Genomic DNA, 26,933 nt, shown 5'->3' with positions numbered 1-26,933 from the left:
TTACATGAACATACAACACAGAAGAGTACAGCACAGGAGCAGGCCGTTCAGCCCACAATGTTGTGCTGAACCAATCAAAAGGCCAACTAAACTAATCTCTTCTGCCTACACAAACAAATAACTAAATCTGTATTGAAATCCATTTGTCACTTCCCAGCCCACTTCCCTAACTGATCAAGATTCCCCAGTAATCGATGATAACCTTCTACACTATTGATGACATCTCTGAAATTCATGGCACCTGCAAACTTACTGATCAAGTCTGGGGTATTCATGTCCAAGTTATTACGGTATATAAATAATGAACAACTATAGTCCCAACACTGCCCCCTGCAGGGCACCGCTGGTCATCACATGCTGATGTTGGTTCTGGGGAAGGTATGGCATTCTGCCTAGGATCAATGCATGTACTGAGTGAGAGATATATTTGGAATCTCGCCCTCCGTGACCCCCCACCCCGAACCCCAGGGTAATGACAGTGGAACTGTTGATCAGGGTACTAGCTTTCAGCATGGGGGAATGCTGGGATCAGGTGTTGGTTTCTACCCACAAGAGTAGTCAATCCCTCATTTGGTCCCAGAACTCATTCATCACAGACAGGAAAGCTTACCAACGCCTTTACTCTGAGGTGGCTGAAGGGAGCTGGACCCTTCACATCCATACTCATGTCCTTCTACGGATGCACAGTGGAGAGTGCATCGGGGCTTGATATGGAAACTGCAAATGGCAGACAGAACTCATTTACAATGGGTTGCTGAAGCTGCCCAATCAGTCTGCCCGCTATCAAGGACATAGATAGAGAAAGGAACCGCAAAAGGGCCAGCAAATCATGAAGGATCCCACCCACCCTGCTCGTGGACTGTCTGTCCACTCCCATCGGGGAGGAGGCTACGTAGCATCCACTCCAGGACCACCAGATTCAAAAACAGTTCCTTTCCCCAAGCAATCCCCAACCACCCTTTATCATTTCCTGTCAGTCACCTTATATACAGCCTGGCCTCACTTTATGGACGTAATCAATTGACGTACATAAGCTACCTTATGTATTTGTATTCATTGTGTTTTTTTGTGCTGCATCAGATCTGGAGTAACAATTATTTCTTTCTCCTTTACTTTTGAATCTCAAACAATCTTGAATAAGGTCTAGATCACCCACACATGGCTCCGCAGGAGTTTGTAACTCTGATCATTACCCTAGAGATGTCTAGTGGACCATCACAGCTGGTGGTTGGACAGACTGTGCCCAAACTAAATGCCCACAGCCCCTGGTGCCCAGTTCTGTATTTGCTTTCAGCACCGAGGTAAAGGTACCAAATCCTCACTGGCTGCCCACTGAACCTCACTGTGATTCACTGGCTGCCCACTGAACCTCACTGTGATTCACTGGCTGCCCACTGAGCCTCACTGTGATTCACTGGCTGCCCACTGAACCTCACTGTGATTCGCTGGCTGCCCACTGAACCTCACTGTGATTCGCTGGCTGCCCACTGAACCTCACTGTGATTCGCTGGCTGCCCACTGAGCCTCACTGCGACCCACTGGCTGCCCGCTGAGCCTAACTGTGATCCACTGGCTGCCCGCTGAGCCTCACTGTGATCCACTGGCTGCCCACTGAGCCTCACTGTGATCCACTGGCTGCCCACTGAACCTCACTGTGATCCACTGGCTGCCCGCTGAGCCTAACTGTGATCCACTGGCTGCCCACTGAGCCTCACTGCGATTCACTGGCTGCCCGCTGAACCTCACTGTGATCCACTGGCTGCCCACTGAACCTCACTGTGATTAACTGGCTGCCCACTGAACCTCACTGTGATTCACTGGCTGCCCACTGAACCTCACTGTGATTCACTGGCTGCCCACTGAACCTCACTGTGATTCACTGGCTGCCCACTGAGCCTCACTGTGATCCACTGGCTGCCCGCTGAGCCTCACTGTGATTCACTGGCTGCCCACTGAACCTCACTGCGATCCACTGGCTGCCCACTGAGCCTCACTGCGATTCACTGGCTGCCCACTGAGCCTCACTGTGATTCACTGGCTGCCCCGCTGTGCCTAACTGCGATCCACTGGCTGCCCACTGAGCCTCACTGCGATTCACTGGCTGCCCACTGAACCTCACTGCGATTCACTGGCTGCCCACTGAGCCTCACTGTGATTCACTGGCTGCGCCTAACTGTGATTCACTGGCTGCCCACTGAACCTCACTGTGATCCGCTGGCTGTCCACTGAGCCTCACTGTGATCCACTGGCTGCTCACTGAACCTCACTGTGATCCACTGGCTGCCCACTGAACCTCACTGTGATTTCTGCCCGAACTGATAAGCTTTATGCTTTACTTGTTACATGCATGTCAAACCACTGAAACATGCAGTGAAATGATCAGTTAATCAGAACCGACAGAGTCGGAGAATGTGCTGGGAGCAGCTCACAGGTGTGGCCGTGCTTCCAATGCCAGCAAAACATGCCCTCAACTCACTAACCCTAACCCGTACATCGTTGGACTGCGGGAGAAAACCAGAGCACCTGGAGGAAACCCACACAGTCATGGGAAGATATACAAACTCCCTGTGACTGTGTGGGAATTGCTGTGACTCCCATCTCCACTGGTAACTCCTACCATGTGATGAGGAACAGATGATGCCTGAGGCTGAAAGCTTTGATCACAGGACGGACAAGTGTTCTCCAGTCCGGGACGGTGCTGGGAGGGGGAGACTGGGTGGGGAATTGGTGTGTTCTCCAGTCCGGGAGGGGGAGACTGGGTAGGGAGTTGGTGTAGTGACCGAGTGACTTTGCTGGATTTCTGGTGTGCTCAGTGTCACAGAGCACAGAAACAGACCCTTTGGTGGTGTTCGTGGGTTCATGGACTGTTCAGAAATCTGATGACAGAGGAGAAAAAGCTGTTCCTGAAATGTTGGGTGGGGCTTTCAAAGCTCAAAGTATATTTATTATTGAAGTATGCATACAACCTTGAGATTTGTCTACTTACAGGCAGCCACAAAACAAAGAAACACAACAGAACCCATTAAAAACCTCACACCATAACGATCGTCAAACACCCAATGTGCAAAAGAAAAAGAACAAATTGTGCAAACAATAAAAATCAAAAAATACACGCAGAACATGAAACACAGAATCCCTCAAAACCAGTCCACAGCCAAGAAGCCAATTCACCGCTGCAGCTGGTCCAGGAGCCCAATGGCTGTAGGCCACAGCCAGGGAGCCAATTAGCACTGAGGTGAATACCGATGGTTGTAGGCCTCAGCCAGGGAGCCAATTAGCACTGAGGTGAATACCGATGGCTGTAGGCCACAGCCAGGGAGCCAATTAGCACTGAGGCGAGTTCCGATGGTTGTAGGCCACAGCCATGGAGCCAATTAGCACTGAGGTGAGTTCCGATGGCTGTAGGTCACAGCCATGGAGCCAATTAGCACTGAGGCGAGTTCCGATGGTTGTAGGCCACAGCCAGGGAGCCAATTAGCACTGAGGTGAGTTCCGATGGTTGTAGGCCACAGCCAGGGAGCCAATTAGCACTGAGGTGAGTTCCGATAGTTGTAAGCCACAGCCAGGGAGCCAATTAGCACTGAGGTGAGTTCCGATGGTTGTAGGCCACAGCCAGGGAGCCAATTAGCACTGAGGTGAATACCGATGGTTGTAGGCCACAGCCAGGGAGCCAATTAGCACTGAGGTGAGTTTCGATGGTTGTAGGCCACAGCCAGGGAGCCAATTAGCACTGAGGTGAATAACCCTTGCAAAGTAGTGAGCTGAAACTGAACACTGGTTTGTCCTTCACGCTGTCATCCTAATCTTTCTAAATTCTGTACCTCCGCCCCAGTGGCAGTAATGATAAGAGGGCATGGTGAGGAACCTTAATGATCGACGTTGCCTTTCTGAGGTATCACCTCGTGAGATGTTCTTGGTGGTGGGGAGGGCCGTGCGGTGGAGGAGCTGGCTGAGTTTACAACCCTCTGCAGATTGGTGCATTTTCCGATAACGAGTGGTCTCCCCAGGTGTTCTGCTAGTTACTACGGAAATCCAGTCCTGGGTTCGGGTCAACAGTGCCGCCCGTGTCCGTGTCCTAATTACCCTGGAAGTGAGCTCTACCATGGCGTCTCGTGTCACATCGACCCCGGCTCCAGCCAGATCGTCTGCCTCTGCGAGACAGGCTACATAGGTAAGGACATCTCCGTCAGAGTCAACAAACACACAGAGTGCCAGAAAACTCGCCGTGGAGAGGGAAGCAGTCAAAGTGCTTCATCGGATGTAGGACGGAGAGAAAATCAGTTGGTGCTGAGTTGTTGGGAGGGTTGAGGAAGGATGGAAGGGTCACCAGGAGGTCACCTGTAGCAGGGACTGACCATGGCTCCTGGAGTTACAGGTCTATAAGGTCATAAGATTTATGGGTTTTGGAGGCAGTTGGGAAAGGAGACCGCGGAGCCTTGTTTCTGAAAGCTATCGAGTGAGGGCCATTGGAAAGGGAGATCACAGACAGAGAAACGCAGAGGTTGGGAGGTGCAGGGCATACAAGCGTCTGTGCTCTATGCTGGACATGGACAGGTCTGATGCCAAGCAATTCAGTGTGGTCTGGATGGAAGATGAGGTGGTGTTTCACCGGTCGCAGAGCAGTCGGAGTGAGAGAGGAACTGAGAGTCACAGTGGCAGAAACAGAGAGCTTAGGGTCACTCCTGTCAGCTGACCACAATATGGCCACCTGTGTCTGAATCTCCAGGGCAGAGGAGAGCAGACTGCCCACAGCTTGTACAGTACACAGGGTTAGAAGCAGGAGGAGTGGATCACTGCTTCACCTGGAGGGAGCGTCTGTCTCCCTGGGTTGTGGAGTGGGAAAGGGAATGGCAGGCTATGGCATGGGAAGTGCCCCAAGGAGGGGAGTGCTTGTTGGGGCTGGAAATGTGGACCGGGGAATCCAATGGGAATGATCCTTTGAAATACATTGGGGGGGGGGGGGGGGAGGGGAAGATCACGAGACATAAGAGCAGAATTAGGCCATTTGGCCCATCGAGTCTGCTCCACCATTCAATCATGGCTGATCCTTTTAACCCCTCCTCAGCTCCACTCGCCGGCCTTCTCCCCGTAACCTTTGATGCCATGTCCAGTCAAAAACCTATCGATCACTACCTTAAATACTCCCAAAGACCCGGCCTCCACAGCTGCCTGTGGTAACAAATCCCACAAATTCACCACCCTCTGGCTAAAGAAATTTTAAATGGACCCCCCTCTATCCTGAGGCTGTGCCCTCTTGTCCTAGACTCCCCCACCGTGGGAAACATCCTCTCCACATCTACTCTGTGCCCTCTTGTCCTAGACTCCCCCACCGTGGGAAACATCCTCTCCACATCTACTCTGTGCCCTCTTGTCCTAGACTCCCCCACCGTGGGAAACATCCTCTCCACATCTACTCTGTGCCCTCTTGTCCTAGACTCCCCCACCGTGGGAAACATCCTCTCCACATCTACTCTGTGCCCTCTTGTCCTAGACTCCCCCACCGTGGGAAACATCCTCTCCACATCTACTCTGTGCCCTCTTGTCCTAGACTCCCCCACCGTGGGAAACATCCTCTCCACATCTACTCTGTCAAGGACTTTCAACATTTGAAAGGTTTCAATGAGATTCCCCCCCCCCCCCACCCATCCTTCTAAATTCCAGCAAGTACAGACCCACAGCTATGAAACATTCCTCGTATGATAACCCTTTCATTCCTGGAATCATCCTGGTGAACGTCCTCTGGACCCTCTCCAATGCCAGCACATCTTTTCTTAGATGAGGGGCCAAAACTGTTCCCAATACTCGAGGTGAGGCCTCAGCATCACACTCCTGCTCTTGTATTGTAGACCTCTTGAATTGAATGCTAACATTGCATTTTCCTTCCTCGTCACCGACTCTACCTGGAAGTTAACCTTTAGTGTGTTCTGCACAAGGACTCCCAAGTCCATTTGCATCTCAGATTTTTGGATTTTCTCCTCATTTAGAAAATAGTCTACACATTTATTTCTTCTACCATGCATTTTCCAACATTGTATTTCATTTGCCACTCCATTGCCCATTCTCCTGATCTGTCTCAGTCCTCCTGCACCCTACCCGTTTCCTCAGCACTGCCTACCCCTCCACCAAACTTCGTATGGTCAGATGTTTCTGGTGGCGAAGTCTTGCTGAAGGAGAGTGTTGGGTTGAATGTGGATGTCAACGGGGCAGAAGATAAGGACCAAGGTGCCACCCTCTCCCTGTCCTGTCCCAGAGGAGAGGAGGGAGAGCAGAGACGCAGGAAATGTGTGAGATTAGACCCTTTGGCCATTCGGCTCGTCAAGTCTGCTCCACCGTTCCATTATGATTGATTTATTGGCCCACTCAACCACTCTCCTGCCTTCCCTCCTCAAGCCTTGACATCCTGACTAATGAAGAAATTATCAACATCAGCTTCAAATATACCCATGAGTTGGCCTCCACAGCCATGTGTGGCAAAGAATTCCACAGATTCACTATCCTCCAGCTAAACAAATCCCCTCATTTCTGTTCCAAATGGACATCTCTCTATTCAGAGTCTGTCCTCTGGTCATGGACTCTCCCACTGTTGGAAACATCCTCAGCCCCATCCACTCTATCCAGGCCTTTCAATATTTGATAGGTCTCACACATTGATGTGCTCGGGGGCTGTGTTCATGTGGCAGAGGGGAAGGTGCGGTTCCAGGAAAGGAGAATGTTTCAGTGTGGAATGTCACAGCTTCTCGGCAAATTGGATAGCGATGGAGTGACTGGAGAATGGTCTGGTTGCCAGAGGAGGGAGGAGGTGTTGTGGAGCTAACATGGAATCTCTGCGGCTTGTCGCAACTAGCCTTTCCCCAGTGAGGGAGATGGAGGGAGCTGGGAGGGATGGTCAGTGTGAAGGTGAGTGTTGAGAATTGGCTGCAAGAGCGAGGAAACTTGTGAGTCGGGCGCAAGTGCAGGACACAGCACCACTGCAGCAGAACAGAGAATTGTGCAGGACACAGCACCACTGCAGCAGAACAGAGAATTGTGCAGGACACAGCACCACTGCAGCAGAACAGAGAATTGTGCAGGACACAGCACCACTGCAGCAGAACAGAGAATTGTGCAGGACACAGCACCACTGCAGCAGAACAGAGAATTGTGCAGGACACAGCACCACTGCAGCAGAACAGAGAATTGTGCAGGACACAGCACCACTGCAGCAGAACAGAGAATTGTGCAGGACACAGCACCACTGCAGCAGAACAGAGAATTGTGCAGGACACAGCATCACTGCAGAGAATTGTGCAGGACACAGCACCACTGCAGAGAATTGTGCAGGACACAGCACCACTGCAGAGAATTGTGCAGGACACAGCACCACTGCAGAGAATTGTGCAGGACACAGCACCACTGCAGAGAATTGTGCAGGACAGACGCAGTTCGTTATGGGGCCCCCAAACCAATACCCACAGAGACATCTTCCATCAGTTTTGTCGTTCAATGTGGGAACGTCTTCAATGAGTGTGTTGGTGGAGGGGGTGGGGCTGGTTGGGCAACACATACATACATGGACATAGATGCATGTACATGCACACGGGACAAACATGCATAAATGTAACCCCACACACACACACCATCACTTGAACTTAGTGCACTCACAAGCACAAACACAGACAACCGGACATACGGTCATTCACACACCCTGTGGTGGCAGTGAACCTTTGCACCCACGGACCCTGGGGTGAAAGGGTGGATTTTGAAGGGGCTGTTGGAGTAGCCTGGGTGAGTAACCACTGTGTGCTATGTAGACAGAGCACACTACCATGGCAGGGAGGGATCTGTGTGTGTGTGTGTGTGTGCATGTGTGCGTGCATGTGCGTGCGTGTGCACATGTGTATGTGTGTGTGAGTGTGTGCACATGTGCAAGTGCATGTGCGTGTGTGTATGTGCATGTGTGTGTGTATGTGTGTGTATGCGTGTGTGTATGTGTGCGTGTGTGTGTGTGCTTATATGTGTGTGTGAGTGTGTGCGAGTGCATGCGTGTGTGTATGTGCATGTGTGAGTGTGTGTGTGTGCATGTGTGTATGTGTGTGTGTGTGAGTGTGAGTGTGTGTGTGTGCGTGAGTGTGTGCGTGCATGCGTGTGTGAGTGTGTGTGTGAGTGCGTGTGTGTGAGTGTGTGTGTGCGTGCGTGTGTGAGTGTGTGTGTGTGTGAGTGTGTGTGTGTGCGTGTGTGAGTGTGCGTGTGTGAATGTGTGTGCGTGTGTGTGAGTGTGTGTGTGCGTGTGTGTGCATGTGTGTGTGAGTGTGTGTGTGTGTGTGTACTTGTAGCACTGTTTTCACACTGGGGAATTTTCCTCTGCCAACACAGGGTCTCGGTGTGATGTGTGCGCCGCAGGTTACTATGGTGACCCCATGGTTCAGGGAGGTAAATGTCGGCCTTGTCAATGTAACAATAACATCGACCTGACAGACTCTGGATCCTGTGACTCCCACACCGGCAGGTGCCTGAACTGCCTTTATAACACCGACGGAGACCAGTGTGCTGCGTGCCGGCGTGGTTACTACGGCAACCCTCTCCAGCAGGACTGCAGGCGTAAGTAGAACGTGTGATCGCCAAGGGGTAGACTGCTGTTGAAAGCAGGCTCAGCATTGTCCTTCCCTGGGGGAGGAGAGGGGCATTGGACAGTGGTCTGTGAGGGCCTTCTCACTCCGCAACAGGTTGATGGGTTGGAGTGATTGATCGTGTAGACCAGACCAAGGGAAACTTGCATACTGTTAATAAGCCAATTAATTACTGTTACAAGTCTGCAGTCTGACCATCTCCCCACCTCTGAATCTTAACTCATTCAATGAGATCGTGAGTAACACACACACACACACACACACACTCACACTCACACTCACAGACACACACACACACACACACACACACAGACACACACACACCCACACACACACACACACACACTCACAGACACAGACACACACACACACTCACACACACAGACACACACACTCACAGACACACACACACACACACACAGACTCACACACACAGACAGACACACACACACACACTCACAGACACACACAGACAGACACACACACACACAGACAGACAGACACACACAGACACTCACAGACACACACACACAGACAAACACACACACACACTCACAGACAGACAGACACACACACACAGACAGACATACACACACACACACACACACACACACACTCACAGACACACTCACAGACACACTCACAGACACACACACACACACACACACTCACAGACACACACACACACACACACACACGGATGGACGGACACACACACACACACTCACACACAATACTGGAGGAACAGCAGATCAGGCAGCATCTATGCAGGGGAATAAACAGTCGGCATTCGGGCTGAGACCCTTCATCAGTACTGGAAAGTAAGGGAACAAAGTTCAACGTTTATTTTGTTATCGAATTACAAGTAGGTCACCATATTCAAAGCTGAGAATCATTTTCTTGCAGACATACTGAATAAATCCTTTACTAGAATAATAACCAGAATAGAATCAATGAAAGACCACACCACCATGGACGTTCAACCGTTGTCTTAAACTGTGAAAGTACAAAAATAAATAAATGATAATAATTTTTAAAGTAGTAAAAATCGAGAATATGAGATGAAGAGTCCTTGAAAGTGAGTCCATGGTTGTGGGAACAGTTCAGTGACGGGGCAAGTGAGGGGCAAGAGAATTTATCCCCTCTGGTTCAGGAGCCTGATGGTTAAGGGGTAATAACTGTTCCTGACCCTGGTAGTGTGAGCCCTGAGGCTCCTGTACCTCCTTCCCGATGGAATCAGTTCAGAGTTGAGGTTATCCCCTCTGGTTCAGGAGCCTGATGGTTGAGGGGTAATAACTGTTCCTGACCCTGGTAGTGTGAGCCCTGAGGCTCCTGTACCTCCTTCCCGATGGAATCAGTTCAGAGTTGAGGTTATCCCCTCTGGTTCAGGAGCCTGATGGTTGAGGGGTAATAACTGTTCCTGACCCTGGTAGTGTGAGCCCTGAGGCTCCTGTACCTCCTTGCCGATGGCAAGAGAGCGTGTCCTGGGTGGTGGGGGTCCCTGATGATGGATGCTGCTTTCCTGCGACGACATTTGGTGCAGGTGTGCCGAATGGTGGGGAGGGCTGAACCCAAGACGGACCTGGCCGCTGTATCCACTACTGATTGCTGCAGCAGAATAAGATGGTGTGGAGAAGGGAAGACGTACAAGCTGGGTGGGTGGGTCGGGGGGGGGGGAGGAGACGATGTAAGAAGCTGGGAGGTGATTGGTGGAAAGGTAAAGGAATCTGATAGGAGAGGAGAGTGGACCATTGGAGAAAGGGAAGGAGGAGGAAAACCGGGGCAGGCGAGGGCAAGAGGTGAGAGGGCAACTGGAGTGGGGAATGGGAAAAGAGAAAGGGGGAGGGGGAGAAGTCAGCGAAAGTTACAGAAATCAGAATCAGGTTTATCATTATTGAGAAATGATGTGAAATTTGCAATTTGTAAACACAGTTCTGTACAAAGACAGAAAATTACTATGAATTTCAAGATGAATAAACAGCTCATGTGTTCATGGGTTCAATGCCTACTCAGAAATCTGAAGGATGAGGGGAAGAAGCTGTTCCTGAATCACTGAGCGTGTGTGTCCCTGATGGTAGGAATATCAGAGGCATTGCCCTGGTCCAGATTGATGGATGCCACCATACTGGGCACTGCAGATTGAAGATGTCCTCGATGTGGGGAGGGTTGTGTGGTGCCACGCCCAAGGGGAACTGGGATTGTTCCTGCCATCACTCAGAGGGCCTGGAATAACGAGTTTCTCATCACACCAGGTTGTACCTGTAACACCCGAGGCACTCTGGCCTCACAATGTGAACGCGACAACACCTGTCTCTGTGACACAGTGACAGGACAGTGCCCCTGCAGGGACAACGTCGTTGGAACGAACTGTGACCAGTGCCTATCTCATTACTGGAACTTCGGCAGTTCCCAAGGCTGTGAACCGTGTGAGTGCAATCCGGAACATTCTTACGGCCAACACTGCAACATGGTAAATATCTCTAACTACTTGTGCTGTGAGAGATTGTAAAGATTTAATGCCTTTCCTCCTGCACAAAACAAAATGAAATTAGAGTAGAAAACAGTGAAACTCCCCCCACACCATCCCATCACACACTCCCGGGGTCAGACACAGAGTGAAGCTCCCTCCACACCGTCCCATCACACACTCCCAGGGTCAGATACAGAGTGAAGCTCCCTCCACACCATCCCATCACACACTCCCAGTGTCATACACAGAGTGAATCTCCCTCCACACCGTCCCATCACACACTCCCGGGGTCAGACACAAAGTGAATCTCCCTCCACACCGTCCCATCACACACTCCCGGGGTCAGACACAGAGTGAAGCTCCCTCCACACCGTCCCATCACACACTCCCGGGGTCAGACACAGAGTGAAACTCCCTCCACACTGTCCCATCACACACTCCCGGGGTCAGACATAGAGTGAAACTCCCTCCACACTGTCCCATCACACACTCCCGGGGTCAGACACAGAGTGAATCTCCCTCCACACCGTCCCATCAGACACTCCCGGGGTCAGACACAGAGTGAAACTCCCTCCACACTGTCCCATCACACACTCCCGGGGTCAGACATAGAGTGAAACTCCCTCCACACTGTCCCATCACACACTGCCAGGACATCGCTGGTATTTATTCCTGGGTTTGGGCATGGATGCCAAGATTCAGAACTAATTCCAGCTGCCTGTTCACCACAGACTGTGGGGTTGAAGCTGGCTCCTCATGAGGAGAGGGTTCTCCTGGGTGGCTGAGTTACTGATCCCACTGTGGAGTTGGTGTCTCTTTCTCTGTTCTTTCCCCTCTCTCCCAGAAAGACCCTCTCCCCGATGACTGCATCCTCTGCCCCCCAATTCCTGCTCCCCATTGCTGAGCACTGCTGTCTTCTCTCCTGCAGTTCACTGGCCAGTGCGAGTGTCGCCCGGGGTTCGGAGGACGCACCTGCTCAGAGTGCAAGGAGTATTACTGGGGTAACCCACGGCTGTCGTGTCAGGGTAAGGACTGAGCTCAGAAGCCCTTCTGAAGACATGTCTCCCTTATGGTTTGCGAGAATGGTGGAGATGGGGGGAGGAGAGCGGTCAGAGAACCCACTGGGATCTCGAGGGTAGATCTGAGGGAGAGTCTCAAACGAGGCAGTGTGAGGCCGATCCGTTAACACTGAGGGACATCTCTCACTGCTAATGTTTGAGACAAAGAGAAATATAAGAACTAAGAGCAGGAGTCGACCATTTGGCCCATGGAGCCTGCTCTATCATTCAATATGATCAGAGATGATCTGGCTGTGGACTGAGCTCCCCCTAAATTGGTAAATCAATTCCTTATTGCCACACGTACTGAGATACAGTGGAAAACTAGTTCTCCACACTGTTCATACGGATCAGTGCATAACAAGGGTCTGTACTTGCTGGAATTTAGGATGAGGGGGAACCTCATTGAAACCTTTTGAATGTTGGAAGGCCTAGACAGAGAAGATGTGGAAAGGATGTTTCCCATGGTGGGAGAGTCTAGGACAAGAGGGCACAGCCTCAGGATAGAGGGGCATCCTTTTAAAACAGAGATGCGGAGAAATTTCTTTAGACAAAAGGTGGTGAATTTGTGGAATTTGTTACCACACGCAGCTGTGGAGGCCGGGGTCGTTGGGTGTATTTAAGGTAGAGGTTGATGGGTTCTTGATTGGACATGGAATCAAAGGTTACGGGGAGAAGGCCAGGGACTCGGGTTGAGTAGGAGATTAATAAAAAGGATCAGCCATGATTGAATGGCGGAGCAGAATTTTGCTCCTATGTCCTGTGGTCTTGTGGTCTAAAGGAAAACAATAACAGAATGCAGAATAAAGTGTTACAGATACAGAGAAAGTGCAGTGCAGGGAGACAGTGAAGTGCAAGGTCTCAACGAGGTAGATTGTGAGGTCAATTATCCCCACCTTTCTCCCCAAACCCTTAATTCTTCAGCAGTGTAAAAATCCATCTCGCTGTGCCTCAGACATACTTAATGAGGTACTGTATCCTCTACCGTTTTCCAGGGCAGAGAATTCCACAGATTTGTTATTCTCTGGAAGAAGCAGTTTCTTCTCATCTCCATTCCAAGTCTATTTCCCTGAACCTTGAGTCTGTGTCCCCTAATACTTGTTTCACTCAGTCAGCTTTACCACCATCGGCATATGTCATGAAATGTGTTGTCTTGCATTAGAAAAATGTAAATTACAGTAAATGATATATATAGTTAAATCATTAGTGGGGAAATAGAAATAAAGAATAGTGTTCATGTGTTCAATGTCAATTCAGAAGTCTGATGGTGGAGGGGGGAAGCTGTTTCTGAATCGTTGAGTGTGTGACTTCAGACTGCTGTACCTCCTCCCTGATGGTAACAATGAGAACAGGACACGTCCTGGGAGATGGGGGTGCTTAATGATGAACGCCATCTTTCTGAAGCATTGCTCTTTGAAAAGGTTCTGGATATTATGGAGGCTAGTGCCCATGATGGAGCTGACAGAGATTACAACTCTCTGCAGCCTTCCTTTCTCAATCTTATCCATCCCTCTCATGATTTGAATATTTTTCTGTAAGATCCCCTCTCATTCTTCTGAATTTCAGTGTGTCGAGCCCAAGGTGACTCAATCTCTCCTCACCTCTGGAATCAACCTGGTGAACCCCCTCCGCACTATCTCCAAAGCTAGTATCTCTCTTCTCAAGTCAGGAGACCATGTGACATTCCAGGTGCAGGAATGGGGAGGAACTGCTCCTGTGTCCATGGTCACAAAACTTGTCTGGGGAATGTTCCTGGGTGCCCGTGAATGAGAGGGAGTGATCCAGGAGACGAGCTCCATCCCTTGAAGACTGGTCTCGCTGTCTCACCACACAGCACAGTCTGGGGAAGCGAAGGGACCAAGGAGGATGAGAAGTGACTTGATGGAAGGGTAGAAGATGATGAGTGGCACAGATTGAGGGGGCAGCCAGAGACTTTTTCCTCTGATGGAAAGAGCTAGCATGAAGGGGCATAATTTTAAGATGATGAGGAAAGTATAGTTGGGATGTCAGAGATCAGTCTGTTTACACAGATAATGGGGGATGCATGGAACATGCAGCCAGTGTGGTGGTCAAAGCAGACTCATTAGGGACTTTTAAGAAACTCTTTGATAGGCGCATGGATGACAGGAAACTGGTGGGCTACGTTCGAGAGAATTATTAGATTGATCTTAAAGTAGATTAAAAGATGAGCAAAACATTGTGGGCCAAAGAGCCTCTTCTGTAGTATGGTTTATGTTAACTGGAGGCTGGGAGCCCTTCCTTATCGAACAACCCTTTGCAGACTGGCTGAAGTTACCTGTAAAATAACCTCATGAACTGGGTTAAATCCTGAGTCAGAGTCAGTATCCCACACAAACTGCTGGAGGGACTCAACAGGACAGGCAGCATCTATGGAGGGGAATAAATGGTTGACACTTTGGGCCGAGACCCTTCATCAGGACTAGAAAGGAATGGGCAGAGGCCCGAAGAAGGGAGAAGAGCTTCTGTCTGCTTCCTTTCTGGATTTATTATCCCTCTCAACCCCATTCTCCTTTATCCCCATAACCTTTCACACTCAAATCAAGAATGTCCAACTCAAATATACCAGTGACTTGACCTCCACAGCCGTCTGTGGCAATGAATTCCTCAGATTCACCACCCCTTGGCTAAAGAAATTCTCCCTCATCTCTTCTAAATGGACATCCTTCTCTTCTGAGGATGTGCCCTCTAGTGCTAGACTCCTCCACCGTGGGAAACATCCTCTCTACGTCCATTCTACCTAGGCCTTTCAATATTTGATCGGTTTCAATGAGATCCACTCCTCATTCTTCTAAACTCCAGTGAGTACAGGCCCTAAGCCATCAAACACTCCTATTATGTTAACTCTTTCATTTGCAGAATCATTCTCGTGAACCTCCCCGGATTTCCAGCATCTGCTGAATCATTTGTGTCTGGAGTAGATGTCCAGTGGGAGGGTAGTGGTCACCCTGTACCATCCACGTGCCAGTTGCCACCCTGAGTTCACACACATTCATTCAGCACTAGCACAGGCTTCACTGATTGCTAGGCCGTAACTTACTGAAAACATGTTGGCATAGCATCTGAGCACTGCTGAGCTACCAGGGAAGGCAGTAACCGGTTAATGGAGAGGTGGGACTGGAGTTACACACATGGTCAGAGAGGGTCAGAACAAGGTGCCTCTTCTCAGATGTGGCACTAAACCCATTCCAGAATTATTCCAATCCAACGGCTCCAACCTCATCCTAGGTCTTTGATGGAAATCCAGGAGCCAGACAAGTCTTGGGAGTGTGTGATGGGATGGTATGGAGGGAACTTCACTCTGTGTCTGACCCCGGGAGTGTGTGATGGGACGGTGTGGAGTGGGATTCACTCTGTGTCTGACCCCGGGAGTGTGTGATGGGACGGTGTGGAGGGAGTTTCACTCTGTGTCTGACCCCGGGAGTGTGTGATGGGACGGTGTGGAGGGAGTTTCACTCTGTGTCTGACCCCGGGAGTGTGTGATGGGATGGTGTGGAGGGAGATTCACTCTGTGTCTGACCCCGGGAGTGTGTGATGGGACCGTGTGGGGGGAGTGTGTGATGGAACGGTGTGTGGGGAGTGTGTGATGGGACGGTGTGGAGGGAGTGTGTGATGGGACGGTGTGGAGGGAGATTCACTCTGTGTCTGACCCCGGGAGTGTGAGATGGGACGGTGTGGAGGGAGATTCACTCTGTGTCTGACCACAGGAGTGTGAGATGGGACGGTGTGTGGGGAGTGTGTGATGGGACGGTGTGGAGGGAGTGTGTGATGGGACGGTGTGGAGGGAGATTCACTCTGTGTCTGACCCCAGGAGTATGAGATGGGATAGTGTGGAGGGAGATTCACTCTGTGTCTGAGCCCGGGAGTGTGTGATGGGACGGTGTGGAGGGAGTTTCACTCTGTGTCTGACCCCGGGAGTGTGAGATGGTACGGTGTGGAGGGAGTTTCACTCTGTGTCTGACCCCGGGAGTGTGTGATGGGATGGTGTGGAGGGAGTGTGAGATGGGACGGTGTGGAGGGAGTTTCACTCTGTGTCTGACCCCGGGAGTGTGTGATGGGATGGTGTGGAGGGAGATTCACTCTGTGTCTGACCCCAGGAGTGTGTGATAGGACCGTGTGGGGGGAGTGTGTGATGGGACGGTGTGTGGGGAGTGTGTGATGGGACGGTGTGTGGGGAGTGTGTGATGGGACGGTGTGGAGGGAGTGTGTGATGGGACGGTGTGGAGGGAGATTCACTCTGTGTCTGACCCCGGGAGTGTGAGATGGGACGGTGTGGAGGGAGATTCACTCTGTGTCTGACACCGGGAGTGTGTGATGGGACGGTGTGGAGGGAGATTCACTCTGTGTCTGACCCCGGGAGTGTGTGATGTGACGGTGTGGAGGGAGATTCACTCTGTGTCTGACCCCGGGAGTGTGTGATGGGACAGTGTGGAGGGAGCTTCACTCTGTGTCTGACCCCGGGAGTGTGTGATGGGACGGTGTGGAGGGAGATTCACTCTGTGTCTGACCCCGGGAGTGTGAGATGGGACGGTGTGGAGGGAGATTCACTCTGTGTCTGACACCGGGAGTGTGTGATGGGACGGTGTGGAGGGAGATTCACTCTGTGTCTGACCCCAGGAGTGTGTGATGGGACGGTGTGGAGGGAGATTCACTCTGTGTCTGACCCCGGGAGTGTGTGATGGGACAGTGTGGAGGGAGCTTCACTCTGTGTCTGACCCCGGGAGTGTGTGATGGGACGGTGTGGAGGGAGATTCACTCTGTGTCTGACCCCGGGAGTGTGTGATGGGACGGTGTGGAGGGAGATTCACTCTGTGTCTGACCCCGGGAGTGTGTGATGGGACGGTGTGGAGGGAGATTCACTCTGTGTCTGACCCCGGGAGTGTGTGATGGGACGGTGTGGAGGGAGATTCACTCTGTGTCTGACCCCGGGAGTGTGTGATGGGACGGTGTGGGGGGGGGATTCACTCTGTGTCTGACCCCAGGAGTGTATGATGGGACGATGTGGGGGCGGGGGGGTTATGGTGTCCATGGGTACAGAGTCGTCAGAAAATGCCGCTGGGGTTGCTCTGCCTTCAGTAACAGTAATGTTGTTGTTTTGCAGGGTGTGACTGTGAGCCAGTTGGTTCAGAGTCTCTGCAGTGTAACCGTTCGACAGGCCGTTGCCTGTGCCGAGAAGGATTCACCGGGCCCCGTTGTGACCAGTGCAGTCGCGGTTACCGAGGTCGCTCCCCCACCTGCGTCCGCTGCCACACGTGCTTCTACGTCTGGGACGAGGAGATCGGCCAGCTGAAGGAGGCGATACAGGGGGTCAGGGAGAAGGTGCAGCGGATCACAGACATCGGGCTGGATGACGGTACTAGCCATCGTCTGCAGAAGCTGGAGGAGGAACTGGCGAGTGTGCAGGATCTGGTCCAGGCTCTCCCATTGGACAGTATAGAGCAGCTCGATACACTGCAGCAATTCACAATGGATATCAGGTGCACTTCAACATTCAATAACCCCCTTTGCAGCCCCTCGACTTCTCACTAACTTTGTAATTCCCACAAGTCACCACACTCCTCCCTATCTCCGAGACTCACACCAGCCTTTACACCCCTTCCAATCTCTGTAATCCTCTCTGGCCCCTACATCTCTCTCCATCTCTGTAACCCTCTCTGGCCCCTACATCTTTCTCCATCTCTGTAATCCTCTCTTGCCCCTACATCTCTCTCCATCTCTGTAACCCTCTCTGGCCCCTACATCTCTCTCCATCTCTGTAATCCTCTCTGGCCCCTACATCTCTCTCCATCTCTGTAATCCTCTCTGGCCCCTACATCTCTCTCCATCTCTGTAATCCTCTCTGGCCCCTATACCCTCCCCATCTCTGTAATCCTCTCTGGCCCCTACATCTCTCTCCATCTCTGTAACGCTCTCTGGCCCCTACATCTCTCACCATCTCTGTAACCCTCTCTGGTCCCTACATCTCTCTCCATCTCTGTAACCCCTCTGGCCCCTACATCTCTCTCCATCTCTGTAACCCTCTCTGGCCCCTACATCTCTCTCCATCTCTGTAACCCCTCTGGCCCCTACATCTCTCTCCATCTCTGTAACCCTCTCTGGCCCCTACATCTCTCACCATCTCTGTAACCCTCTCTGGTCCCTACATCTCTCTCCATCTCTGTAATCCTCTCTGGCCCCTACATCTCTCTCCATCTCTGTAACCCTCTCTGGCCCCTACATCTCTATCCATCTCTGTAACCCCTCTGGCCCCTACATCTCTCTCCATCTCTGTAATCCCCTCTGGCCCCTACATCTCTCTCCATCTCCGTAATCCTCTCTGGCCCCTACATCTCTCTCCATCTCTGTAACCCTCTCTGGCCCCTACATCTCTCTCCATCTCTGTAACCCTCTCTGGCCCCTACATCTCTCTCCATCTCTGTAACCCTCTCTGGCCCCTACATCTCTATCCATCTCTGTAATCCCCTCTGGCCCCTATACCCTCCCCATCTCTGTAATCCCCTCTGGCCCCTACATCTCTCCCCATTTCTGTAATCCCCTCTGGCCCCTATACCCTCCCCATCTCTGTAATCCCCTCTGGCCCCTACATCTCTCTCCATCTCTGTAACCCTCTCTGGCCCCTACATCTCTCTCCATCTCTGTAACCCTCTCTGGCCCCTACATCTCTCACCATCTCTGTAACCCTCTCTGGCCCCTACATCTCTCTCCATCTCTGTAATCGCCTCTGGCCCCTACATCTCTCTACATCTCTGTAATCCTCTCTGGCCCCTACATCTCTCTCCATCTCTGTAACCCTCTCTGGCCCCTACATCTCTCTCCATCTCTGTAATCCTCTCTGGCCCCTACATCTCTCTCCATCTCTGTAACCCCTCTTGCCCCTACATCTCTCTCCATCTCTGTAACCCTCTCTGGCCCCTACATCTCTCTCCATCTCTGTAACCCCTCTGGCCCCTACATCTCTCTCCATCTCTGTAATCCCCTCTGGCCCCTACATCTCTCTCCATCTCTGTAATCCTCTCTGGCCCCTACATCTCTCTCCATCTCTGTAACCCTCTCTGACCCCTACACCCCTCTCCATCTCTGTAACCCTCTCTGGCCCCTACATCTCTCTCCATCTCTGTAACCCTCTCTGGCCCCTACATCTCTCCCCATTTCTGTAATCCCCTCTGGCCCCTATACCCTCCCCATCTCTGTAATCCCCTCTGGCCCCTACATCTCTCTCCATCTCTGTAACCCTCTCTGGCCCCTACATCTCTCTCCATCTCTGTAACCCTCTCTGGCCCCTACATCTCTCTCCATCTCTGTAACCCTCTCTGGCCCCTAAATCTCTCCCCATCTCTGTAACCCTCTCTGGCCCCTACATCTCTCTGCATCTCTGTAACCCTCTCTGGCCCCTAAATCTCTCTCCATCTCTGTAATCCCCTCTGGCCCCTACATCTCTCTCCATCTCTGTAATCCTCTCTGGCCCCTACATCTCTCTCCATCTCTGTAATCCCCTCTGGCCCCTACATCTCTCTCCATCTCTGTAACCCTCTCTGGCCCCTACATCTCTCCCCATCTCTGTAATCCCCTCTGGCCCCTATACCCTCCCCATCTCTGTAATCCCCTCTGGCCCCTACATCTCTCCCCATCTCTGTAATCCCCTCTGGCCCCTATACCCTCCCCATCTCTGCAATCCCCTCTGGCCCCTACATCTCTCTCCATCTCTGTAATCCTCTCTGGCCCCTATACCCTCCACATCTCTGTAATCCCCTCTGGCCCCTACATCTCTCTCCGTCTCTGTAATCCCCTCTGGCCCCTACATCTCTCCCCATCTCTGTAATCCTCTCTGGCCCCTATACCCTCCCCATCTCTGTAATCCCCTCTGGCCCCTACATCTCTCCCCATCTCTGTAATCCTCTCTGGCCCCTATACCCTCCCCATCTCTGTAACCCTCTCTGGCCCCTACATCTCTCCCCATCTCTGTAATCCTCTCTGGCCCCTACATCTCTCTCCATCTCTGTAACCCCTCTGGCCCCTACATCTCTCCCCATCTCTGTAACCCTCTCTGGCCCCTACATCTCTCTCCATTTCTGTAACCCTCTCTGGCCCCTACATCTCTCTCCATCTCTGTAACCCCTCTGGCACCTACATCTCTCTCCATCTCTGTAATCCTCTCTGGCCCCTATACCCTCCCCATCTCTGTAACCCCTCTGGCCCCTACATCTCTCTCCATCTCTGTAACCCTCTCTGGCCCCTACATCTCTCCCCATCTCTGTAATCCCCTCTGGCCCCTACATCTCTCTCCATCTCCGTAATCCTCTCTGGCCCCTACATCTCTCTCCATCTCTGTAACCCTCTCTGGCCCCTACACCCCTCTCCATCTCTGTAACCCTCTCTGGCCCCTACATCTCTCTCCATCTCTGTAACCCTCTCTGGCCCCTACATCTCTCCCCATCTCTGTAATCCCCTCTGGCCCCTATACCCTCCCCATCTCTGTAATCCCCTCTGGCCCCTACATCTCTCCCCATCTCTGTAATCCTCTCTGGCCCCTATACCCTCCCCATCTCTGTAACCCTCTCTGGCCCCTACATCTCTCTCCATCTCTGTAACCCTCTCTGGCCCCTACATCTCTCCCCATCTCTGTAATCCTCTCTGGCCCCTACATCTCTCTCCATCTCTGTAACCCCTCTGGCCCCTACATCTCTCCCCATCTCTGTAACCCTCTCTGGCCCCTACATCTCTCTCCATTTCTGTAACCCTCTCTGGCCCCTACATCTCTCTCCATCTCTGTAATCCTCTCTGGCCCCTATACCCTCCCCATCTCTGTAACCCTCTCTGGCCCCTACATCTCTCTTCATCTCTGTAATCCTCTCTGGCCCCTACATCTCTCCCCATGTCTGTAATCCTCTCTGGCCCCTACATCTCTCTCCATCTCTGAAACCCTCTCTGGCCCCTACATCTCTCTCCATCTCTGTAACCCCCTCTGGCCCCTACACCCCTCCCCATCTCTGTAATCCTCTCTGGCCCCTACATCTCTCTCCATCTCTGTAACCCTCTCTGGCCCCTACATCTCTCTCCATCTCTGTAATCCCCTCTGGCCCCTACATCTCTCCCCATCTCTGTAACCCTCTCTGGCCCCTACATCTCTCTCCATCTCTGTAATCCCCTCTGGCCCCTACATCTCTCCCCATCTCTGTAACCCTCTCTGGCCCCTACATCTCTCTCCATCTCTGTAATCCCCTCTGGCCCCTACATCTCTCCCCATCTCTGTAACCCTCTCTGGCCCCTATACCCTCCCCATCTCTGCAACCCTCCCCGCCTTTGTGAGCCACTACCGTCTCTACAGCTTTCCCCATCTCTGTAACCACCTCATGCCCCTATACCCTTCCCTGACACAGGGGTATTTACACTGACCAAGAGACTTGACTCCTTTGTCAGGGAGGAAATGGACCTACTGTCCCAGAGACTGGATCGTCTGGAGAAGGATAACTCCAGGGTTCTGGAATCAAATGGAAAAGTGGAAGGGGACATAGAGGAGCTGGAGGAACTGACCAGGAACCTGAGTGCGATGCTTGCCCAGACAACCAAGGATCTGGAGAAACACACAGCGTTAAACGCTAAAGGTGATTACGTTTCTACATAATGTCTTGAATTCAGGAGAGAGTTCCAATGAGCGATGTAGCAGAAAGGCCATTCAGCCCACATGAACTGTTCTAGCTCTTTGAGAGCATTTGTAACCCCTTGAGAAAGTGGAGAAGATGTGAACTGGTATCAGCTTTATTATTACCCACCTACACTGTGAATTTGTTGTTTTGCGGCAGCAGTGCAGTGTAATACATGAAAAGTTTATTATGAGTTACCATGAAAAGCTTGGAGCGGTGCCTAGTTGGAGATTGGAAGCCTGAGAGGACAGAGTTCACTCAGCTTCACCAACTCAGTAGAAAAGGCAGCGACTCATGGCAGTTTGGAACTTTGAACAGCGGCCAACCAGCGTTTGGTATTACATAAGAACATAAGCGATAGGAGCAGGAGTAGGCCAATCGGCCCCTCAAGCCTGCTCCGCCATTCAACAAGATCATGGCTGATCCAATCTTAACTCTAGGTTTCACCGAATCCCACAAGGCAACAGTGCCAACCAACAGGGCACCATGCCGCCCATTTTATTTTATTATTCATCCCGCCCAAACCCATGTGATCACCCGGGGGAAAAAAACGAGTTGCCAATTGAGGAGAAAAAATCTGTAAAATTCCTCTCCGACCCATCCAGGCTATCGAAAACTGGTCCAGGAGATCACATGGCTGATCTAAACCTAGCCTCATATTCACTTACCTGCTCGCTCACCTGGTCCCCTAATGCCATTTTTATCCAGGAAAATGTATTGATTGGCCAGAACAAATTAAAGTAAGTCAGGGCCAAGCAAAGTGGCCATCATTGGTGTGCACAGAGTTAGAGCGGGGATTTTGAGGTTTAAGCTCTTTGAGGCTTGAGTAAGAGGAGGCAAAGAAACTGTAGGTAGAGTTTTACCCTCACCGCCCCACCCCCACACAGTTCATTGTGCTTCCTTCATTACATTTGCTCACTTAGAACAATGGGGATGCCAGGCAGGATAGTGCAGTGTTCCTCTTGTGGGATGTGGGAAGGCAGGGAGACCTCCAGCGTACCTGATAACTACACCAGTGAGAAACGCATCCGGCTGCAGTTCCTAGTACACCACGTTATGGAGTTGGAGCTGGAACTGGATGAACTCCAGATCATTCGGGAGGCTGAGGGAGTGATAGGTAGGACACAGGGAGAGCTGGTTACACCAAGGAGCAGGACCCAGGAAACTGGCTGACAGTCAGGAAGGGGAAAGGGATTAAGGAGCCAGAGTATCCGTGTGGCCATCCCCCTCAACAACAGGTATATCACTTTGGATACTGTTGGGGGGAGATGACCTAGCAGAGAAAAGTCACAGTGGCCAGGTCTCTGGGACTCTGAGACTCAGAAGGGAAGGGAGGGAGAAGCAGAATGCTGTGGTGATAGGAGATTCATTAGTTAGGGGAACAGAAATATGGTTCTGTGGGTGAGAACAAGTTTCCCTGATGGTATGTTGCCTCCTGGGTGCTTGAGTCAGGGACATCTCTGATCGAGTCCTCAGCATTCTTGAGTGAGAGGGTGAACAGCCAGAGGTCGTGGTCCATGTAGGTACCAATGAACCACTAAACCAGAAACTTACTGGCCAGTGAGCCTGACATCAATAACTAAACACATTGATGAAGGTAGAGTGGTGAATGTAGTGTATATGGATTTCAGTAAGGCATTTGATAAGGTTCCCCATGCAAGGCTCCATCAGAAAGTCAGGAGGCATGGGATCCAAGGAGACCTTGCTTTGTGGATCCAGAGCTGGCTTGGCCACAGAAGGTAAAGGGTGGTTGTACATGATTCATATTCTGGATGGAGGTTGGTGACCGGTGGTGTTCCACAGGGATCTGTTCCAGACCCCTCCTCTTACAGTGGGACATCGATAGGATGCAGAATTGGGCTGAGAAGTGGCAGATGGAGTTCAACCCAGATAAGCGTGAAGTGGTTCATTTTAGTAAGCCTAATTTGAAGACAGAATATAATATAAATGGAGAATCTGAGAGATCTTGGGGTCCGTGTCAATAGGACACTCAAAGCTGCTGTGCAGATTGACAGTGTTGGCATTCAACAACGTGGGGTTGAGTCGAGAGGTAATGTTGCAGCTATATAGGACCCTGGTCAGACCCCACTTGGAGTACTGTGCTCAGTTCTGGTCACCTCACTACAGGAAGGATGTGGAAACCGTAGAAAGGGTACAGAGGAGATTTACAAGGATGTTGCCTGGATTGGGGAGCATGCCTTATGAGAATAGGTTGAGTGAAGTCGGCCTTTTCTCCTTGGATCGACGGAAGATGAGAGGTGACCTGATAGAGGTGTACAAGATGATGAGGGGAATTTGATTGTGTGGATAGCCAGAGGCTTTTTTCCAGAGCTGAAATGGCTAACACAAAGGGGCATAGTTTTAAGGTGCTTGGAAATAGGTACTGAGGGGATGTCAGGGGTAAGTTTTTTACTCAGAGAGTGGTGAGTGCGTGGAATGGGCTGCCGGCAACGGTGGTGGAGGCGGATACGATAGGGTCTTTTAAGAGCTTCTTAGATAGGTACATGGAGCTTAGAAAAATAGAGGGCTATAGGTAGGGATATTCTAGGCAGTCTCTAGAGTAAGTGACATGGTCCGCACAATACTGTGGGCCAAAGGGCCTGTAATGTGCTGTCAATTTGGTTTGTTATGTTCAGTTATTGAAAGGTATTCTGAGGGACCAGATATAGAAGCATTCGGACCGTCATGCACTGATTTGGGATAGTCAGCGTGGCTTCATGCATGCCAGGCCACCTCCAACCAATCTTAAAGAGGTTTTTGAGAAAGTTACTAGGAAAATGGATGTTGTCTACGCGGACTTTAGCAAGGCATTTGTCAAGATCCCACATGGGGGGTTGGCTAAGAAGGTTCAGTCACTCAGCATTCAAGATGACAAGAGACAAGAGAAAATCTACAGATGTTGGAAATACAATTTACACACACGCAATGCTGGAGAAACTCAGCAGGCCAGGCAACATCTATGGAAAGGAGTATTGTTGACATTTCAGGCCAAAACTCTTCAGCAGGACTAATCTATTCCTGCCTGACATCCTGCCGAAGGGTTTCTGTCTGAAACGTTGACAATACTCTTTTCCATAAATGCTGCCTGGCCCGTTGAGTTCCTTCAGCATTTTGTGTGTGTAAATTGGATTAGATGCTGGCTTTGTGGGAGAAGCCAGAGAGTGGTAGTAGATGGTTGCCTCTCTGATTGGAGGCCTGTGACTAGTCGAGTGCCGCCTGAATTGGTGCTGGGTCCATTGTTGTTTGTCATCTATATCAACGATCTGGATGATAATGTGGTTAACTGGATCAGCAAATTTGTGGATGACACCAGGATTGGGGTGTAGTAGACAGTGAGGAAGACTGTGAAAACCTGCAGTGGGATATGGACCAGTTGGAAAGATTGGTTAAAAAATGGCAGATGGAATTTAATGCAGACAAGTGCCAGATGTTGCACGTTGATAGGACCAACCAGGGTAGGTCTTACACAGTGAACGGTAGGGCACTGAGGAGTGTGGTAGAGCAAATTGATCTGGGAATACAAATCCACAATTCATTGAAATTGGCATCACTGGTTAATAGGGTCATAAAGAAAACATTTGATACAAAGGCCTTCATAAATCAAAGTATTGAGTATGGGAGTAGGGATGTGATGTTAAAGTTGTATAAGACGTTGGTGAGGCCTAATTTAGAATATTGTGTGCTGTTTTGGTCCTGCAGGAAAGATGTAAATAAGGTTGAAAGTACTGAGAAAATTTACAAGGATGTTGCCAGGTCTGGAGGAGCTGAGTTATCAGGGATGATTGAATGGGTTAGGATTTTATTCCTTGGAATATTGAAAATTGTGAGGAGTTTTGATAGAGATACACAAAATTATGAGGGGTACGGATAGGGTTAATGCAAGCATTCACTGAGGTTGAGTGGAACTACAACCAGAGGTCATGGATTAAGATAGATAGATAGTTTATTGATCCCAAAGGAAATTACAGTGTCGCAGTTGCATTACAAGTGCACAGATATACAAATTTTAGAAGAGAAGTACGAAAGAATAAAAAATAAGTTACCAGGAACAGTCCAACAGGAGGGGGTCATCATTTCCCTGACTGTAGGTTGACTGATTACAGAGCCTAATGGCCGAGGGTAAGAATGACCTCACATGGTGATCTTTGGAGCAGCACAGTCGTCTCAGTCTAGTACTAAAAGTGCCCCTCTGTTCAGCCAAGGTGGCATGCAGAGGGTGAGAAACATTGTCCGGAATTGTCAGGATTTTCGGTAGGGTCCTTTGTTTTACCACAGCCTCCAGTGTGTCCAGTTTGATTCCTATAACAGAGCCAGCCTTTCTAATCAGTTTACTGAGCCTGTTGACATTATCCGTGTTAATACCATTGTTCCAGTACACCACCACATAGAAGATTGTTCTAGAACAGAGAACATAGAAAACCCACAGCACAATACAGGCCCTTCGGCCCACAAAGCTGTGCTGAACATGTCCCTACCTTAGAACTACTGAGGCTTTACCCATAGGCCTCTATTTTTCTAAGCTCCATGTAGCCATCCAGGAGTCTCTTTAAAGACCCGATCGTTTCCACCTCCACCACTGCCGCCGGCAGCCCATTCCATGCACTCACTACTCTCTACATAAAAAAACTTACCCCTGACATCTCCTCTGTACCTACTTCCAAACACCTTAAACCTGTGCCCTCTCGTGCTAGCCATTTCAGCCCTGGGAAAAGCCTCTGACTGCACATGATCAATGCCTCTCATTATCTTGTAAACCTCTATCAGGCCACCTCTCATCTTCCGTCACTCCAAGGAGAAAAGGCCGAGTTCACTCAATCTATTCTCATAAGGCACGCTCCCCAATCCAGGCAACATCCTTGTAAATCTCCTCTGCACCCTTTCTATGGTTTCCACATCCTTCCTGTAGTGAGGCGACCAGAATTGAGCACAGTACTCCAAGTGGAGTCTGACCAGGGTCCTATATAGCTGCAACATTACCTCTCGGCTCTTAAACTCAGTCCCACGATTGATGAAGGCCAATGCACTATATGCCTTTTTAAACACAGAATCAACCTGCACAGCAGCTATGAGCGTCCTATGGACTCGGACCCCAAGATCCCTCTGATCCTCCACACTGCCATGTCTTACCATTAATACTATA

At 50.7% G+C, this 26,933-nt stretch overlaps 1 protein-coding gene across 1 annotated transcript in view; it reads left to right on the top strand.

Annotated features, from left to right (window-relative positions):
* The window catches only part of lamb2l (laminin, beta 2-like), a 242,899-nt gene that overhangs the window by 191,767 nt on the left and 24,199 nt on the right, over positions 1 to 26,933 (top strand). The window contains 6 exon segments of the mRNA XM_073071978.1: positions 4,008 to 4,171; positions 8,353 to 8,577; positions 10,859 to 11,076; positions 12,005 to 12,101; positions 17,254 to 17,629; positions 21,570 to 21,754. Coding sequence (XP_072928079.1) covers positions 4,008 to 4,171; positions 8,353 to 8,577; positions 10,859 to 11,076; positions 12,005 to 12,101; positions 17,254 to 17,629; positions 21,570 to 21,754 — 1,265 coding nt within the window.

This window comes from Hemitrygon akajei, chromosome 19 (assembly GCF_048418815.1).
Source record: "Hemitrygon akajei chromosome 19, sHemAka1.3, whole genome shotgun sequence".
Lineage (NCBI taxonomy): Eukaryota > Metazoa > Chordata > Chondrichthyes > Myliobatiformes > Dasyatidae > Hemitrygon > Hemitrygon akajei.
The sequence above is the reverse complement of the archived record's forward strand: the minus strand, read 5'-3'. Positions and strand labels throughout refer to the sequence as shown.